The 19,820-nt window shown below is 42.1% G+C and overlaps 1 protein-coding gene across 6 annotated transcripts in view; it reads right to left on the minus strand.

The window, feature by feature from the left end:
- Slc44a5 (solute carrier family 44 member 5) overlaps positions 1–19,820 on the minus strand; it is a 223,051-nt gene that overhangs the window by 120,355 nt on the left and 82,876 nt on the right. For all 6 annotated transcript variants that reach the window (XM_023718339.1, XM_023718342.1, XM_023718340.1 and 3 more), the window contains one exon: positions 8,116–8,164. In XM_023718339.1, coding sequence (XP_023574107.1) covers positions 8,116–8,164 — 49 coding nt within the window. The remainder of the gene's footprint in view (positions 1–8,115; positions 8,165–19,820) is intronic.

The raw sequence follows: 19,820 nt of genomic DNA on the forward strand, positions 1-19,820 counted from the left end.
AGAGAGAGAGAGAGAGAGAGAGACAGAGAAAGACAGAGACAGAGACAGTTGAGAGAGAGGGAGAGAGGGAGAGAGAGAGGGATAGAGAGAGAGCTGAGAGAGAGAGAGGAGAGAGACAGAGAGGGAGAGAGAAAGCTGAAAGAGATGGGAAGAGAGAGAAATGAGAGAGAGTGGGATAGAGAGCTGTAATGATTTAAAGATTTGCATATCATGCCAAGGGATCTTAAAGTAATTCGTCAGCAGTGGAAATGTATTGGTGAAGTTAAGATGAGGAAAATGACCTGCTCAAAACTGTTACAGATGTACTACACAAAGCTCTACTTAGTGGAATTCATAGTTTAATTAAAGAGTCAACTAAGGAAGCAAGGAATTACAATGCAGTCTACAGAACATTCTGGAAGCTCAAAGGCAGGGTACCTGAAGTTCACCCAGAGGCCATCAGGAAATGTTGCGTAGAAAAGAGAACTTACAAGATTTTTTTTTTTTACTTAAATGTCCCTCCAAAAATTTATTTTTAAATACATTACTTAAACATATAAATACTTCAGAGAGTGTCAGAAGGGTACTTCTAAGTCTGCCAGATAGTTCTACCGAAAGGTGCCATAGGCGTCCTGAACCCAACACTACGGAACCTGCACTCTGGAGGCTACCTGCCCGTTGGCCGGCTCCAGCTCCTTCTCACGTGCTCCCTGCCTTAGTGAACATGACCACAGTTGCTATTTCTTAGGCCTAGCTTACTGGTCTCTGCCTTCTGACCGGCTGACTGCAACATGCAGTCAGTCCTGCAGCCTGATGAATTCTGCCGTCCCCTTTACCATTTAGCTTTGTCCTGCCCCAGGAGCAATGCCTTAGTCCAAGCTTTAATAATTTCTCAGCTCAGTCAGAGGGCTAGGCTTCTGTGTGGTCCTCTGTCTGCATGCTAATCAACCTCTACCTTCTCCAGTCTATTTTTCAATTTCGTGCATAGGATGGCAGTTCTTCAGCTGTTTAACCAATCGATATTGTGTCATGAGCTTTTCTAAGCCTATAGAATGCTCTGGTGAACAAAACAGTGCTTGCTTCTCATGGATTGTATAGTCTAAATACCACATTAATCTTGTAAACAAAGAAACAAAGTGAGTTTCAGCAGTGATAAATACTACAAAATAAAAGCAATTAAATGATGTGGTAGAGAGTGAATGGGAAACTGGCTTGTCATGACGAGCTCCTGGCCACATACCCCGTATGTGCTCACAGCCACATACCCCGCTAAGAATTCGTTGACAATAAAGAATCCCTCTACGAAGGCCTGCCATAGAGCATTTTGGGAAATCCCTAAGACAAGCTCAAGATTAGAATATTCAAGAAGCAGCAAAAGGAAAGAGTAAAAGGAACAGTGGTAGGGAAAGACATGAGCATGTGAGGTGGAGGGCACTCGTGTGGGACCCATGGAATCTGAGTTTTAATGTAACTGTGACAGGAAGCTATGTAAGTAGAAGAGTGGCACCCATGTGGGCAGAATGGAGTGAAGAAAATCAGGAGGTAAAGGAAGGAGACCACTCTAGAGTCCTTTGCAACACTACAGTGCCATAAACAGCGTGACAGTAGGAAACGTGGAGAAGCAGATGGCTGGGGGATGTATTTTGAAACTAAGCCAGTAAGACTTGCTGGTGAATTAAATATAGGATATGAGAACAGGGGGAGGAGGAGGGAGAAGAACGAGAGGAAAGGGGATGAACAGAAAGGGGGGAGCAGGGAAGGAGGCAGTGTGATCAAGAATCGGATCAGAACGAAGCATGATGGATACTGAAGCTCTCTTTCTGAGATGGAAAAGACCGGAAAGAGCTGTGAGAGCTCTGAAGAGGGAGCAGGAATCAAGTGTTCTGTGGACCACACTAAGTTTGAATAATATTACCAACCCCACTGGAGATGCTGAAGGGTTGAATGCAGCTACATGAGAACAACAGAAACGTCATCAACAGAGATCAGGCTCTGACAGTTACTGACATCTAGAAAATATTTAGTCTCTGGCCTTGATGAGATTATGGAAAATCAGACAGGGTAAAAATGGGGCCAGATCCTGTTAGAGGAAGAGCTCTTTAACATGTGAGGGTGAGGAGCCAGGAAAGGGGACCAGAACATGGAGGCTGATGAGGAGAGGAGCTGAGGGAGAATTTGATGTCAAGAACTCCAAGAGAAAGAAGGATGCTACAGCTGAAGAGGCTGGTCACTGTGTCAGAGGCTGCTGCCTGCTGGAAGGCCCGGGTGACCTTCCCAGAATGAATCTGGAGAAAGTGGTGGAGAATAAGTCTCCACTAGAGAGAAAAGAGGGGAGAAAGGAAAAATAGCAAATAAGGGCAACCGAGATCTAATCAAGCAACTCCCCAGCCTGTGGCAATCAGAGGCTCCCCCTTAATCTCATGTGGTTTGAAGCAAAGCCCGTGCTTCCCACCTTAGGGTAAAATGCTTGTCATTATCTGGCTTTTGCTATATGGGTACATAATTTTATCACCCATGACAACCGTTCTTACTACGAGGAGTGCTGACAATGCTCCCAGAATCCTAGTAAGTATCTGCCTTCCCACTTCTGGCTCCTTCTGGCTTACCCTTTGCCATTTCTTGCATGAGGGAAAATTCTTACAAGGTATTTCACTGCCCTTTAAGAGTTGCCATCTCAGAAGGGCTCTGCCTTCCTGCCCCGTGACGCCCTCTCTCTTTAGGGTCTCCAGTGCCCCTGGGCATCCATACAATGTTTACTTCACTCCATTGCAGGCTGATTGCAACCCTTTCCCTCCCCAAGCATGAACGTACACAAAGGGAAGAGGAGGAATGTGAAACCTTGGGTTCATCTGTAGAAGGCCCATGTCCCCGGTACCTAGCAAGTCCCATGAAGCTGGGACAAAATACTGACACCCTCAGTCTAAAGGAGGAGGGGCTTATTTGGACTTCTGCTTTCTGTCCGAGGTTGGCTGGATGGAGGGAAGATTGGCAGACAGCAGAGCAGGAGACAGGCTGCTCACATCATGATGTCTTGGAGGGGACAGCAAAGGAGCAAGCTGTGGAGAGAGACACCCTGGTGACCGCTTCCTCATCTCCTACCAGCAAGTCAGCTGTGTGGCCCCGTAACCCAGTCACCTTCGACAAGAGTCACCCTCCTCCTGAGACACACCCATTTTTTGCTTAACGTTTTTCAGTAGGGAGCGTCCAGAGAATAAAGTGCTATATATATGGATGCTGGCTGTCTCTGGCAGTTTGTCGCATCCCTGCCTCTCCAGGATCCTCCTCCTCCCTCCTTCCTGATACTCATGCCCCTCACCACTCATGCAGCACTCGGTGTCCCGCTCACACCAACACAGTCCCAGCACAAGTGTGCATGGGCCTCCCTACTCTGACACATGCCACTGACCTTTCTGGGCAAGGCCTTAAGCACAAGCTCAGCGGTCACCCCTGCTGGGAAGCTCCTAGATTTCCCGTTCCCTCTTTGCCAACTCTGCACATGTTCATTTCTAGAGCTTCAGTCAAGAGCTCCATTAGCTGCCTGACCACATCCACCCCTTTATCATCTTCCTCTCCTGCTAACTTGCAAGCATGTAGAGCAGGAACTTAGCGCAGGGCATCTTCTTATTCTGAGTGTCTGGTGCAGTACCTGGCACACAAGAATGCATAGCTAGTTGGGAGCCAACGCGATACTTACGCATGTGCATCTGATTTATCTCACTTATGAGTATGAAAAGAACAGTTAATGCTTGAATGACTTTTTTTTCATTTTTGACCAATTTTGCATGTTTGTATCTGGTAATTTGAACAACTAATTTGAAGACAACAATATGCAACATAACAACCATTGTTGAATTCCTATCATTTTGTTTAGTGAAATTCTGTATCATTTCTAATTCTTCTGCTATTTTTATTCTCTTTGAAAAATAAAACAGAAAGAAGTACATAGCCAAAAGATATTTTTCTTTAAGTGCCCTAATATAAAGGCACATATGTATTTTAAGGTTGAGGAACTTCAACATCAGTAATCATTAGAAGGTAGTGACATTTGAAAATGTAAAAATAGAAATACAGAAGTATAATTTTTTCATATGGGAAACAAAAGGGATGGCTAGGAGTACAAAAGAAGTACTTTAGTCTGTATTTTCCTGTGGCACAGGAGTCACACTAATAAATAATTGATTGCTTTACACCATTTGCTCATTCTGAATGAGTATAAATGCCACTTTTATGGACCTTCTACTCCGTCTGACATTCGGAAGAGTCAGCCACTCAAGGCAATTATATATTTTTATTTCCTTTCATGTCCTGCCACATTTTGACACTTTTAAAGTTTTCAAACGAAGTGCTACAGACATTGGCTTTTTATTTCAAACTATTTTCCAAATCCAAATGGTTTTTCATTTCTTCAGACACTTTTACATGAGACTTACTTTTTTTTTTTTTCATTTTCTTTTTTTGGCGGAACCGGGGATTGAACTCAGACCCTTGCGCTTGCCAGGGAAATGCTTATTCCACTGAGCCATTTTCTGAGCCCAGAGACTTACATTCTTTTGCTTGAGCTTTGTGTGCTTTTCTTTCTACACCCTTTTCCTCATACTTCCCTATAGATATGAACCTGCTTTTCTAAGTGCCCTTTACAGGGACAAGCAGAGTGCCATCAAGCCCCAAAAGAAGCAAACCAGAGAGCTGTGTAAATCCAGGAGGTAGCGCTGGAATCGCATTAACTGAAGATGTCTTCCTGAGAACATCATTCAGAATTCCAAAGAGCAAGCAGGAGGCTCAGCATGAAGACCCCAGCCCCAGTGTCACAGAACCTCAGGACAGCAGAAGACTCAGGGCCCTTTAGTCACCCGACTCCCTGTGAGTGCACCCCGCCAAGGTATGCCTAACAACAGCCCTTCTCTTTCCCCTTGAACCTTCTCATGCTAGTGAGCTTATCAATGTCCAACGCTTCAGACAAAATCAAGTGCATTCCATTAAACTTTAGATCGTTTTACACCCTTCTCTCATTACAGTTATTTTCAGTACTGTGTCCCCTACCCATTTCTCTGGCACAACTGATGTGTTCTCCATCCATGCTGTGCTTGAAGGGGAAGAGGCCCTTGTGTAACATGAAAAGCTTTCATTTCTATTCCCCACCCTACACACTTGATGCCTTTTGTCCAGAAAGGATCTTGAAATGACTCACAGCACCTGGACAGAATTATTAAAATAGAAATAGAAAGTCAAAGTTCTGAAAAGAGACTCTGGAACCAAAGGCTAATACAGTTGTTGGCATTGAAAGTAAATAAGCAATGGGCTTCTACAGCCAGTATGGGGCGAAAGGAAGGAAAAAGAAAAGAAACACCATGGATTACACAATTTTCCTTATCTAACAGAAGAAAGCACAGCAATTTCCCTCTAAATGAAAATTTTTCTTAGTTCTCAATTATAGGAGAAATTTCTCATGTATCATTTTATGAAAGAGCTTTGATTCCTCAGGTTTCTCTGCACATGGGCTTCCACCCTGTGATGCACGGCCAGGAGGAGTGCTGAATAATGCTTCCATTTCTACAGCAGCAGTCCAACACCAATCAGTCTTCTATTTTACTTTTTAATTTAATTTTATTTTATTTCTGTTGAGAATAGTAGAAAAAGCACGAGGCCTGGAGACCCACATTTCACCAAGTTGCTGGGAAAACACTTCACCTAGCAGCATCAGCTCGTGTCACTACTGTGGTGTGACTGCTCCCACACACCTAGTGTGGCACAGATGGGAGGGAAGGAGACACTCATGTGAAGCCATAAAATGCATCCTCGGGAACTCAGAGAGGGCAAGGGGTGCAGAGGAGGCTGGCGGGGCTGCAGCGAGGGCTGGGGGGCTCTGCCTGCGCACTGATGAGACCTTGGCTCTTGGCAGCACGGCACAAGGTGCAATCAAAGCTGGCCCTGCTGTGAGAGGCAATGCAAAGAACTGGGGGTTCTCCCTTGTTTTTAATTAATTTGTAACCTAGGGCCTGCTAGGTAAATGCTGTGCCACTACACTCCAACCACAGCACCTCTCGTTTGTTCTTTAAATGCTCCAGTCTTGTCCTAGAGAGCATGACAGAGCGCACTGCCTAAAAACATGACTAACAAGGCTACAGCGGCTTCATGTAGCTATGTCCTGTACTTTAACACTTTCTCTGATCTTGGACCAAAGGTGAAGACACCTCCGCAGAAGGACCAACACACATTTGAAGACCTTTGTGGTGCCTGGGACACCCCAAAGACCATTATACCTGACCCACAGCATCTGATTTCTTCTTCCTAGAGGTTTTCAGAGTCATTCAGACTTCACTGGACTACTGGTTCCATCATTAAATTCCCAACAGTCATGAGTCATGTAACAGTGGGTATCTGCTCTGCAAAATGTGTCATGAGGAGATTTCCACTGGGGAAAAATAATAGTGAGGGGCTGGGGATATAGCTCAGTGGTATGGTGCCTGCCTGGCAAGCACAAGGTCCTGGGTTCAATTCACAGCACAAAAACAAAACAAAAGAAACAAACAAAAATCATAGTGTGTACTTCACAAACCTAGGTGCTATAAGCCATGATTTGCATGGGCTGCGTGGTGTACGAGTATGGCATAGCCTATTGCTCAAGGTTGTAAATCTACACAGTATGTTATTGAAGTGCACGCTGTAGGTAACTATAATTTAACAATGTCTGTGTAACTAAACATAGTTAAGTAGGTTTGTTTACCCTAGCATCACCACATACATGAGCAGTGTGTTGCACTGGGATGGATGTGACATCACTCATGACAGGGAGTTTTTACCTGTGGTATAATCTTAGGGGCCACTATTGTATATGTGGTCCATTGTTGACCAAAATGTTATGCAGCAGAGGACAGCGAATGAAGACGGAAATCGCTTTCTTTCCTACGTAACACCAGCCAGCCCTAACCCTCTGTCTTCCCCATATGGAAGAAAGCCACACTTGGAGTCCATATTTCCTCTGCCCAAATATGACAGCTTGTTTATTATAATCATCATCACTGGCGAATCTCAATTAGAGCTAGTAGTCCCTTGAGGCCAGTGGCTACATTAAATCTTCACAAATTAGTTCTGTAAAGTGACTGCAATTACATTAAAAGGAACCACCACTTTGAATGCGACTGTTTGCACACCAGACAACAAAATGCCTCAATGGTGTCTGGTGGAGAGAACAAGCCTGCAGGTTCCCTCTAAAGGAGGCCCACTGGTTCTGCGTGCACCTGGGCACGCTCCTGAACAGGAAGACTCTGCTCACAGAATTCTCCTGAACTGATCCGACACCTGTGTAAGCCGGGGCATCCAGGGGCATAACAGTCCACACTCACACACAGACTGATGACTGGTCAGCGCAAACGAGCATGTGGATCATAATTTTTCATCCAAGTTTATTACGACACAACTGCGAAAAATAAAAGTCAGTGCTAAGCAACAACAAGCTGCCAACAGCATCATAGCCACTTCATACTAAGCGGTTCCTCTCCACCACCATCCTTTTTGATTCGCAAGAGGCCCAGAAGCGGAGGGTCAAATCAGTAATAAGAGAACTGTGAATTCTTTGCTAATTCTTACACGCTGTACAATTTCAGAGCAGGGGGAGCAGAAGCTGAGATAACTGTATCTCCTAGAGCATTTTAGAGAATCCTGAGTGTGCATGATTCATGGGTGAACGATAGTGTCTGAGAAAGCGCTCTGCATTTGGGAGCTCAGTAGCACCAATACCTGGTGTGGAGGAAGTTGGCCTAGCAACCTCATACCCGCAGCGCTGAATCACACAGTGCACAGGTGCAGCAAACAAGCCCTTGCCTGGGTTTGCTGCTCCACAAAGTGATTAAGTCTCATAAACAATTTTTTTTTGGCTGCTTCTTTCAAGAAATACAAACTATCAAAGCTTAAGGCAGTTCATTTACTGAACAGGGAAGAATATTCATGATTCATGGAAAGATTTATTCTCTGTACTTTTCCTGTGAAATGAGGTGACATTTAGGCAGAAATAAGTCATGTCTACTTTCTAGTAGACACAATGCTTCATTGACTAGGAAATGGTAACCACAAAGTCAGCTATTTGAGGTTCAAAATTTAAAAAAAAAACAAAAAACAGACATCTTAAGGATTTCTTACCTGTTGACAACAGGGCCCTTAAAATCTGGGTCGTATGTCCTTGGATTACCTGCATTTAAAACAAAGACTTCTTTAAGCATGTAAGCCAGTGAAATAGCAAATAAATAAACATACAATATTAATTTTAAAAGATCTGCATCTTGGCAATTCTGTTGGCTGCAATGCTCAATTCCTTTTTCTGTCTTCTGAAATACCCAGTGTGACTTGCTTCCAGCTAGCACTGCCTTTTACTAATTAGATGCAAGACTGCAAAGAGAGGCTGTGGACTGCAGCCCACAAACTCCACAAACAAAGCTCCCCACTGCACAGAGTCCCATCAGTGGAGAGACACCCATGGTAGCCAAACCTGCTGCCCCTCTGATTTGCCAAGCTTTTCCACCATCTCCCAGCACCTAGTGCTGCTGAGCATATGTGAGAGCACGCATGTTCTCATGTGAGAGGCCCTGCTTCTCTCAGCTCTCCCTTTCCTTGCATTAATCAGTAGTTCAGGCTTTCCTTGAAGACTTTCAAATGCTAGCCACTGCTTGTCTCTACCATACTGGCTGGGCAATTTATAAAAATTATTATTGTAGTATACGAATGTTATCTGTATTGATGTTTTACATCCACTGGAAGACTTCATGCCAGTTTGGAAGATGACTTGGTCATTCACTGTTCCTTCCTGATTGGGGTGCATCACCCTCCTCCTTGGTGATACAAGGCACCTACAGCATGGCTTTTTTCTCCCCAACTCCATGCCAAGTAACAGTACAAGTACGATGGGGTCATTTCTAATCAAACGTCTGCAGTTGCAATTCTCAACTGCCTAGTATTTCCATCTCTTTGTCTACAGATTTTTCCCATTAAGAAGGTCTGGTTCTGCATTAAGGACAAAACTTTTAAAAGGGCTGGAAAGAAGTTCTCTATGTCTTAGTAACCTCACCAGAGGCAGGCTGGGAAACTGTAGTCAGAGAACTCAAGAGCAGTGTAATCACACTCAGGACAAAATGGCAGCGAACCCAGGACAGATTTGCAACAGAAACCCGTGAGCCAGTCCGTCAGTAGATATTCATTCAGTCCTTATTATACTCTAAGAGGTGTGAGGAGGCAGAGAAGACATATCAGGTGCATTTGCTCTTTAAGGGCCCTTAGAACTGGTGAGCGAGACTGACTTAGTCATGTATTCAACAACTATTTCTTGAGATTTTGTATATACCAGACATGTGCAGCAATACATGAACAATGTGCAGCCACATGAAGCAATGAAAAAGGTAGCAAATGGTACGGTGCTGTGGTTTGAATATCTGCATTCATCCAAAAGTCATGTTGACGACCCTGATACAGTATACAGTACCATGAAGCAATGGGACCGGCTGAGAAGTGATTAAGCTGTGATGGCTTGACCTACTGGAAAGAGGATTCAGAGGGTCACCAGGGCCCTGGAAAGCCATCTCTTCTGCCACAGCAGTGCACTGTGCTCCTCCCTTGTGGCTGCTTTCTTCCACATTAAAGCATCACAAGGAAGCACCGTTTGGAAGCAGAGAAGTCTGTTTGCAGCTACCACAGCTGCCCCATCCCGCTCTTGGACTTCCCAGCCTCCACAACTTTCAGAAGTTCACTTCACCCACCCAGTCTAAGATATATTGTTACAATGAGAAGCACAGACAAAGATGGCAACAATATTTAGTGTTACAAGAATTCCGAGAAAGGAAACTTTGTTAGGAACTGGAGCAGCAAGAGAACTTTATTCAAGAAGTGAAGATTATGTTGTTGTTGGGTTTGTTTATTTTTAGTTTTTGGTGGCATTAGGAATTGAACCCATGGCCTTCTTACTGAGCTAAGTCTCTAGCTCATTTACTTTTTATTTTGTGACAGGATCTCTTCTAGTCACCAAACTGCCTGGGCTGGGCTCACTTATGAGCTCATGCTTCAGCCTCCCAGAACGCTTGTCTTAGAAACATCCCTACCACACTTGGCTAAGAAATGAGATTTCTGTGTGTGAAAATCTTCAACAAAGCAAAAAGAAAAAGGAGGAATGCTCTGGTGATAGAGCTAAAATTCCCTTATATTAATTGTAGTCATGTATTGACTACTTTTCCCTGCTTTGCATTGAAAAATCCACCAAAGGAGGTCTGAAAATTAGTGATGTTCATGGCCTGTCTTCAACAAGCCAACAAAGAGACAGGAGAAAAGTGTACAAATAACTGTAGCACAGAGCACAAAATGGTCTCATAAGAAGGGCACAGAGATAGTTCTGTCAGAGTCCTAGGGAAGGAAAGGTCACATTCCATTAAAGAGATCAGAAAGCAGGACTTCATAGAGCCACGATATTTTTATATTAGCAAAGTTTGGACCTGTAGAGATGAATAAAGTCCCAGGGGCATGAATGAATAGTGTGTTTGTGGAGGGGTGGATGACAAATAATCCTGAATAGATGGTGAGGGACCAGATTACATAAAATCTAAAAATTCAAGGATGAAAGTTTTTCATATGCCACAGGCAACAGAGAGTCATAGAAGGCTTTACAACAAAGTAGTGACATGTGAGAATCAGTGTGTAGGCAAAAACAATTTAGCAACAGGCTCCAAGTTGTATCACAATGAGGAGAGTCATGGTGCATTACTAGGAGTCTACCGCAGTAACACAAGTGTGAAGTAATGTGAGTCACTGCCCAAGTCGTGGTGGAAGCAATGGAAAGACAGAGAGCGGGATGACGGAGGTTGACCAAGAACAGCAGTGTGCCTGGGTGTCGGAAGTAAGGGCCCTGGAGTCTGGGTGGCTGCTCACTGCTGCCTGCTAGCAGTGACCCTGATGGTTACTGCATTTTGAAGTCTTGGTTTCCATATTTAAAAAAGAGAATAAAATAGTATCTCCATCCCAGAAAGCAGCTAGGAGGATTAAATTGATTCAAATTTATAAAAGTACTTATAATAGTTTCTGGCACCTTAGTCCCCATAAATTATTAGTTTCATGCTCATAATTTTATGAAAAAGACAAATAGAATCTGATGAATGCTAAGACTTAAGGTGTGAAAGGGAAGCCAGGAGTGGCTTCAAACCAACTGACCCAGATCTTCTGGAAATTGTACTTCTTATCGCTCCTGGTTTCTGACTGAAGTTGAAAGAAAAGGTTAATGCTATTAAGTTAAGAACATTAATGAGTGGAAAAATTAGTGAACAAAAGAATACCAATTCAGTTTGGTTTCTGTTGAGTTTCCGTGTTCGGCTTTCAGTAGGAGTCAAACAAACGAACCAAAATAAGCCCCAAACACTAGACCCTACAGAGGGAATTGAGTCTTAAAATTTTTGGAAATCACAAAAGTTATAACATGAAAACAAATAAACTGTACAAAGGAGAACCCTAGGATCAGCGAAGTATAGATTGATGCTACATAGTGCCTAAAATAATAATAATAATTAACATGCTTTTAACATCAAATGTTAAGCACTATACTAAATGCCTTATATGCATTATTTTACTGTGGCAAAATGATCATATTATATGGTTAGGAAATTATTATTAGTTTTACTTTACAGGTATAAAAAGTGAGAGACAGAGTTCAAGAAATATTTCCACAGTTGCACAGTTGATAAATGATCTATCTGGGATCCACACATTGCCAAGTTAGCCCTATGGTCACACTGTGCAATCAACGCCAATTAATCCAATTGAATCCAATTAATCCCATGGTCATGCCTTGCAGCAACAGCTCCAGGCAAAGTTGTATAAAATTCTTCCTGTTTGGGCCGTGGGTCTGTATTCAATGCCCATTTCTCTGACACATGGCCAGCTTCTGTTATGTGACTGCTTGTTTGACTCTGTCTCTCTGCACAGATAATTTCAGTGTCTAAATTCTCCTTTATCTAGAGCTACCCCTGTGTACCCTCAAGCCACAGCAATGTGCTTTTAGCAGCCATGTTTCTCTCTTGTGGCTATTCTATGGCCATGGACAGTGGGATCTGGCTTGGACACTGGGCCAAGTTGGGGCATTCATGTTCTTCATTTTTTGAATCAGAATAGACAGTAAGTGTGACCATTAATCCTAGTATGTCAATGTCTTTGGATTAAGAAACAAGTAACAGATTAGCAGAAAAAGAAGAAAGGTTTTACTCGGAAATCATGAATAAGACAAAGGCGTCCACTCTCACAATTCCTCCTCAATATACTTCTTGAAACTCTGCTCAGAGGAATCAAGCAAGAGAAAAAAATAGACAGAATATATATATAGAACAGGACTGAATTATCCTTATTTGTAAATTACACAATCTTTTACACAGAAGACTGACAAATCTCCACTAAAAGATTCCTAAAACTAATAAACAAACTTACAAAAATAGCAGGAGACAAAACATACAAAAATCAATAGCTTTCCTATACACCAATAATCAACTCACCCAGAAAGAAATTAAGAGAAAGATCCCATTCAAAAAATTACACACTTACAAATTAACCTAATCAGGGTAAAGATTAAAGACCTCTATAATAAAAATGAGTGTTTTGAAAAATAAAAAAGATAAAGGAGGACATCACAAAATGGACAGATATTCCCCTCTTCCTGGATAGGTAAAGCTGATACTGTCAAAACAGCCAACAGAATTTTTCAAAGAACTAAGAAAAACAATTCTAAAAAATTATATGGCATGAGATCTAGAAGAGTAAATCCAACCCCAAGCTATAAGAACAAACCAAGAGACATCACAATCCTGGATTCCAAATCACACCACGAAGCTATAGGTCTACAAAGAGCATGAAACAGGCACAAAAACAGACATGGTGATCAGATGGAACAGGACAGAGAATGGCAACAAACACAGGCACATTAGCTACTTGGTCCTGGACAAGGACCAGACACAGATGCTGGAGGAGAGACAGCTTCATTAACAAATGGAGCTGGGAAAACTGGTTTTCCACATGCAGAAGAATGCGTATAGACCCATCTCTCTCTCTCTCTGTATTAAAATAAAATCAAAATGGATCAAAGACCTAGATATTAAAATAAAAATACTGAGTCTTCTGGAAGATAAAACTGGGGAAGGTATTGAAGACATAGGCACAGGCAAGGACTTTCTCAACAGGACATCACTTGCACAGGAAGTGGCATCAAGAATCAACAAATAGGGTTATATCAAATGAAAATATTCCAGCAAAGGTAACAAGCAACAGAGTAGAGACTCAGACCGTACAAAATGGAAAAAAAAATTCCAGTTATTCCTCAGACTAAGAATTAATATTTAAAATACATAAGAAATGTTAAAAACTAGCCCCTCAAAATAAACTATACAACCAAAAAATCAGTAAAAATTGAAATGAATAGATATTTCTCAGAGTAAGTAAAAGTGGGCAACCAGTAAATGAAAAAATGTTCAGCATCTTTGGGCATTAGAGAAATACAAATCAAAACAATACTGAAATTATACCTTACTCCAGGAAATGGCTATCACCACTACTTAAAAATCAACAAATACTGACAGATTTGTTGGAAGAAGGAACCTTCCTACACTGATGGAGGGGATGTACACTACTTCAGCTACTACATAAGTCATTATGAAGATTCCTCCAGAAATTAAATGTAGAAATTCTATTTGATCCAGCTATTCTACATCTGGGTATCTCCCCCAAAAGCTAAAGAGCTCATATTACAGAGGTATGTGCATAATCATGTTTATGGCAGCACAAACAACAATAGCTAAATCTTTGAAAGTCGTTATATATTTCTAAAGAAAAGTTTATACATATAACAGAGTACTACACAACCATAAAGAAGGATAATTTTCAGCAAAATGGATGCACCTTTAGGCCATAATGCTAAATGAATCAGACACAAAAAGCTAAGATTATAGGAAATGGGAATAGCAAATAGACTTGCAAATAGACAAGGATCTAGGGAGAGAGGAAAGAGCATAGAAGGAAAGGAAGTAAAAAGGATAACATAGGAGGTCTATGTGCATATATTGCAAACAGGTAGTGCACTACTAAATTTTTTTTAATTTTTTAGAAAAAGGAAACACAAGAACTGGGCATGGTAAGGTTGGCCAGATAGCTCAGCAGACTAAAGTGCCTGCTTAGGCAGACACAGGGGCAGGGGCCCACCCCCGGAGTGCACTGAGACTATGATTGAGACAGGGTGTGGTGGCATGTGCCTATAATCCCAGCACTTGGGAGGCTGAAAAGCAGGAAGGATCACTACAAGTCCGATCTGTGTAGTGAGACCCTGTAGACCCTGTACTAAATGCATAAAAGAAAAAAAGAACTGGGCACGGTGGCTCACACCTGTAATCCCAGCACTAAGAAAGGCTGAGGCAAGAGGATCACTAAGAGTCTGAACTGCATAGTGAGACTCTGTAACAAAAAAAAAAGAAAGAAGGAAAGAAAGGAAAGAAAGGAAAAGAAAGAAAGGAAGGAAAGGAAGGAAAGGAAGGAAAGGAAGGAAGGAAGGAAGGAAGGAGAAAGAAAGAAAGAAAGAAAGAAAGAAAGAAAGAAAGAAAGAAAGAAAGAAAGAAAGAAAGAAAAAGAAAGAAAGAAAGAAAGAGAGGCAGGAAAAGAAAAGCGAAAAGAAAAGAAAAAGGAAACACCGGTTAATGAAGCATGTTCCCAGGTGTCTGTGTGTGTCATGGTGGTGTGAACCTGGGTACCATACATGGCCTTCATCTCTTCTAATCAGGCACTGCTCCCGCACTCTGCTTCCCGGCCACCATGACTAAGCAGCATTCCTTCGCCAGGCCCTTTTCATGATGCTTCAGTATTGCAGGCAGCCAATCATGGATCAAATCCCCTGAGCCAAATTAAACTTCTCTTCCTTCTGCTTGTGGGTGTCAGGTACTATATGTATCTCAGTGATGCTACATCAGTGATAAACGGGAACCACAGAACATAATACTTAAAAACCAGACATACAGAGAAATCCCACTTCTAGAAAAGAATTAGTAAAGGAACTGTGGGAAGAGAAGCAGAGATAAGAATCCTGGTGGTCTTTAGGCTCATGGTCTAGACCCCACTGAGGCCCAGAGTTTAGCTTCATGAGATACACTGTAGACCTTACGCTGAGTTTCCTTTTCTTGCATCTTTTCCCCCTTTTCTCAGCACTTGGGAAAAAGCCCGGGGCCTCACACATATGGAAGAATCACTCCATCTTGTGGCTACACCTCCAGCCTTACCTTCTCTTGCTATGAGGTAGTTCAAGTTGGTTATGTGCAACCAGACAACCTCCAAATTATTCACTACTTCTTGTTAAGACTTCTATTTTTAACAATTCATTTTCACATCTTTTATTGTACCCTTGCCATGAATGGGTGTCAGGGATATACAGATAAATCCCTCAGGCTAAGTTTGCTTTTATTAGTATCAGAATAACATAAGAACTATAGACTCAAGGCATAACTTTAACACTCTGTGGTAAGAACCCTGATAGAGACATGAAGGGGACCATGGGGTGCAGAGAATGCCACTAAGTGACCGGCTTCACGAGCCTTTGCTTAGTGCAGATCTTTGGCCGTGCTTTTCTGCCTCTTTGCTTCTGGCCTTGGCTCTTTCACTCTGACTTTCAGCACCAGTGTTTGTATGAGTCCTCATTCCATACCTCAGGTCTCACATCTGGCTGGTCATAAATCTGGCTATAATATCTCAAAGACCTTAGGGAGTATATATTTTCAGCTCCAAATATGTTACATCAGTGATAAATAGGAACTACAGAATATTTCAAATATTTCGATTCTGTGATGAGTTTGGGAAACTGTATTTTTATATATTCCACCAAATGAATGGGACACACAGGGAATTTGGGGACCATGGGGCTCCTTAATTTTGTTCTGAAATTCATAACCTCTATCCTCACTCATACATAATCCTTAATCCTAGGTCTTTTTAACAGGCCAAACCTTGTATGGTAAATGAAGAGAAAGGTAGGCCCCCATCATGCGTGTGAGTTCTGAAAATCACTAACATTAAGGATTAAAAAGCAAAATAAAAGAGTTATGGGAAGAGCAAAAAAAAAATGAAAAGCAAGGAATTTTTGGAAAGATGGATTATTAGAAATTCCACATAAAGGGGATGATTAAGTGGATGTGTATTCATACAAGGTTCTGCCCTAAGTTCTCTAAGACACAGGTCTGCCATCCTGCCCAGTTCCCAGTAGAATCCACTGTGAATTGTACTCCATCAACTATGCCAAGCAGTAGCCCTAAGAGAATTATTGTGCCATCCAATGCTCCTAATGACAGTGGGTGGTACTACTTGGCAGACAAGAAGTTGAAACACAGAAGGTGAGTTAAGTTTCTTCTAGTCCATGTAGCCAAGAGGTGAAAGTGGGTTTCAGACATAACAATCTGACTTCAAAGTCTTGTTGGACCATACAGCAGGTGATTGCTAATTTGATAACCTTGAAGACATTCTACAGAAGAGTGGAACTTCAAGGAAGACAGCTTGAAAGGGGTTCACAATTTCGAATTGATCCCCTAATTCCCTGCTTTTTACATTGAGGACGGGCAAAACTAGTTTAAAACTCAGCAGCCTTCCACTTTTGGTGTGATGCGCACAATGCCAAGGAAACAGCAGATCACAGCGTAAATGAAATGCCATTGTCAAATCTCTAGAAAGTTGACACTTTCTGACTAGAAAGTCTGTCACAGTTCAGGTGATACACTAGCATCACAGTCAGGGGGTAAAATTTAGCAGATCCATTACAGTAATGACAGCCCAAAAGAGATGACTTCACCCTGCCCCCTGTGGACATCCTTTGTATTATGACTCAAAATTTTTACTTCCTGCAAATCAATCCAGGGCAGAATTTTCACAGGGGTCCTCAAGCCTTGGAACTGCATCTCTGGAATGAACGAACTGAGAGGCCAGCAAGAAAGCCACAGTGCTTCACTGTGCGAGGGCTTATCTAGTTACATCCAATTCATTTTTCTCATTTAAAAAATTAAAAAAAGAACCTAACACTCATTCATATTTTATGTAAGCATCTTAATTTTATTTGAGTTTTTGATCCCCAAAGCTATTATGACAATGGAATCATGAATAACATTTATTAAAGACAGCTACACATTTGTTATTATAGTTAACACTTTGCATTGCACTCATACAATGCAATTACCTTACTAGAAATAATTCATGAAGAGTAAGGAAAATAGTCCAGATAATTAATTCAATTCTTGGATACAGATTTCACATGGCTCAGTTGAAAGCAAATGGCAAGACAAAATAGGCAGCCATGCTTAGAAAGACTTTTCTCTTTCAAAGCCATCTGTTTTTCAAATAAAATAATGATACAACTACCACTCACCAGTAAAAAAAAAAAGTTAAAAATCTAAAAAATTTAACTTTATTCGTTCAGGAATACTTATCTTTGGAGAACTTAGCATGAGCAAAGGGAAATTTAAAATGAGATGCATGTCTAAGGCTTTGAAAGGACCAATTCTAAGCACGAAGTCAGATAACCTTCTAGAAGCCTGGGAAAGTGGACTAGCGCAAATTAAGATCTGCTTTAATATTCAACAACAGCCAAAGGAGTACTATGCATAATTCAATACTTCTTCCTTTGCTCAGAAATGTTTATTGTGCTATGTCTATAAAAGAGAGCCTATATTTTCATTCCAGGAAAAGGCTCCCTTGCCCTCCAAGCCTCAGCAAAGGATACAGAATCATGTTTACTTGTCATTTCTTTCAGGAATTTGTTTATAAGCCATGGTAAATAAAATGATGCCTCCCAAACATGTCCATGTCTCCAAAACTGTGACTATGTTACACAAGGTGGGGAGATTTTCTGATTGATTTGGATAAACTCAGCTCAGTCATCAGGGTTGTTATGTCACTGGATGGGATTTGAGAAGCAGCTTCCCCTGAAGAGGAGATGAGGATTTCAACTTGGCCCAGATCAGCTCCTGATGTATTGTTGCAGAAGAATTTCAGGACGTGACAGGGGAAAGCACAGGCCGATTACTCTGCAGAGGTAGACGGGAAGAGACAGTGAGGAAGGGATTGCAGCTTAGGGAGCTGAAAAGAGCACAGCTCTGATGGAAAAGATCAGAATGGTCCACCACGAAGAAGAATGGAGCAGCTTTCATGGGGTTGCTGGGACAACCTCAGGTTCAGTTCATCCTCAGTTCTGAGTTTCAGTCTCATTTCCAGAGAAAGCCTTATTACCTAGGGAGACAATCTGGTCTCCATGAGATGAAATTCTTGCTTCACGGGCCAGTCTCAGTTTTGCAGCTCTGTTGGAATCCAAGGCAACTACAGGTTTAAGGCAACGTGGAGACTTCTAAATTCCCATTTCAGGAAGTAAAATCTGGTTGTCAAACATCTCTGTAAATCTCTTATCTTTGAGTCCTCAGTCTTGAATGGGATGAGACAGATTTTGTAAGTTTAGGGCTAACCAACTTTGCAGACTCTCCTTAAATGATCACCATATCCTTATATAAAGCTGAGCAGAGAGCTGAGCCAAAGTCTTAAGGTAACAGAGGAGGCAGACATAAAATGAGGACAAAAGGGCAAGTTCTGTCCTACTTTTAGCTACCATTGTGCATCTGTAGGCTGTACTCACTGTTTTTAGCAAAAGCAGCTTTTAAGTCCCTGACTGTCTCAGGCAAAAACATAAATCAAGCATTTAATGAGTTACACACTAAGGGCAGGAGTTGTTTGTTCCTGCTCCTCTGCCATGATCCCTGACAGTTTTATTTTCTTATCTGGTTCATTCTTGGAGCTGCTGGGGCAAAGGCATCCTGACTTCAATGAGGCACCTGATTTTACAGGTTGTTAAGATTGCTTTGGAGAGTAAGAAGCAAAGGAGGAATTCGCATCATGGCTTTAACGGGTAGCAGGTCCTGCTTTCAAGCCTGCAAGTGTGCCTGTGCTTCGTTTAGATGATAGTTTCTCACTGCCTCATTCAGTTGAGGTAGAAAGAGAAGAGACATAGAAGAAAATGGATGAATGAAAGACTCAGTTGACCAACGTGGCTTTTAAGAGTGAGCAGTCGAGAGCCAGGATCGCAGCCATCTCCAGGCCATGGGTGTCTTTTATGACAGCCGACCTGGGCTGCACTACATGAAGAATTGTCTTTGGTCACATAAAGTACAAACTGTAATATGAAGAAGGAAGAAGGCAGAGTAGAGCTAGCAGCACTCATCAGTACCTCAGTCGTTCCTTGCTGGGACCTGCCGGTATTCAGAAACAGGCATAAAACAAAAACCCAGGGTGAGGAAGCTAATGGAGAAGCCTCCAGGTTCCAGTGCCAGACATGTCCAGAGGATAAAGCAGGATCATTTCTCAGCCCCAGCACTGCCTACTGCTCAACTCCTGTGACTGCATATTTTCAGAAGGTATCTAACTTCCACAGGGAAGATGGGGGGAGAAGTATTGTAGACAGCTAAGTTAGGTAGAAATATTGTAGGCGGACAGGGATAGACTCTCAAAGGAGCCAGTGCAGAAGAAGGAACACAGTGCTACTCTGGGGGAGACACCCCATCTGTCAGCCCCTCTTCAAGACAGAAGATGAAACAAGCACACTCACATTCTGCCCCTAAGGATAACCAACAGGGATGGACCTTTGAAATAGGTATCAGTCACCCTGAGAAAGCTGGAAAGAGCCACTGGCCCACCCTCTCCAGGAAAAGCCCCTGTTCTGTATTCATGTCCATTTGCTATGTGACTTGGTTCCCCATCAGATCCAGATTTAATCAATTTTATCTGTGCAATTGTGATGAACTAGTTTTTTTTTTTTTTTTTTTCTTTTC

This window comes from Octodon degus, unplaced genomic scaffold, assembly GCF_000260255.1.
Source record: "Octodon degus isolate 3935 unplaced genomic scaffold, OctDeg1.0 scaffold00057, whole genome shotgun sequence".
Classification (NCBI taxonomy): domain Eukaryota; kingdom Metazoa; phylum Chordata; class Mammalia; order Rodentia; family Octodontidae; genus Octodon; species Octodon degus.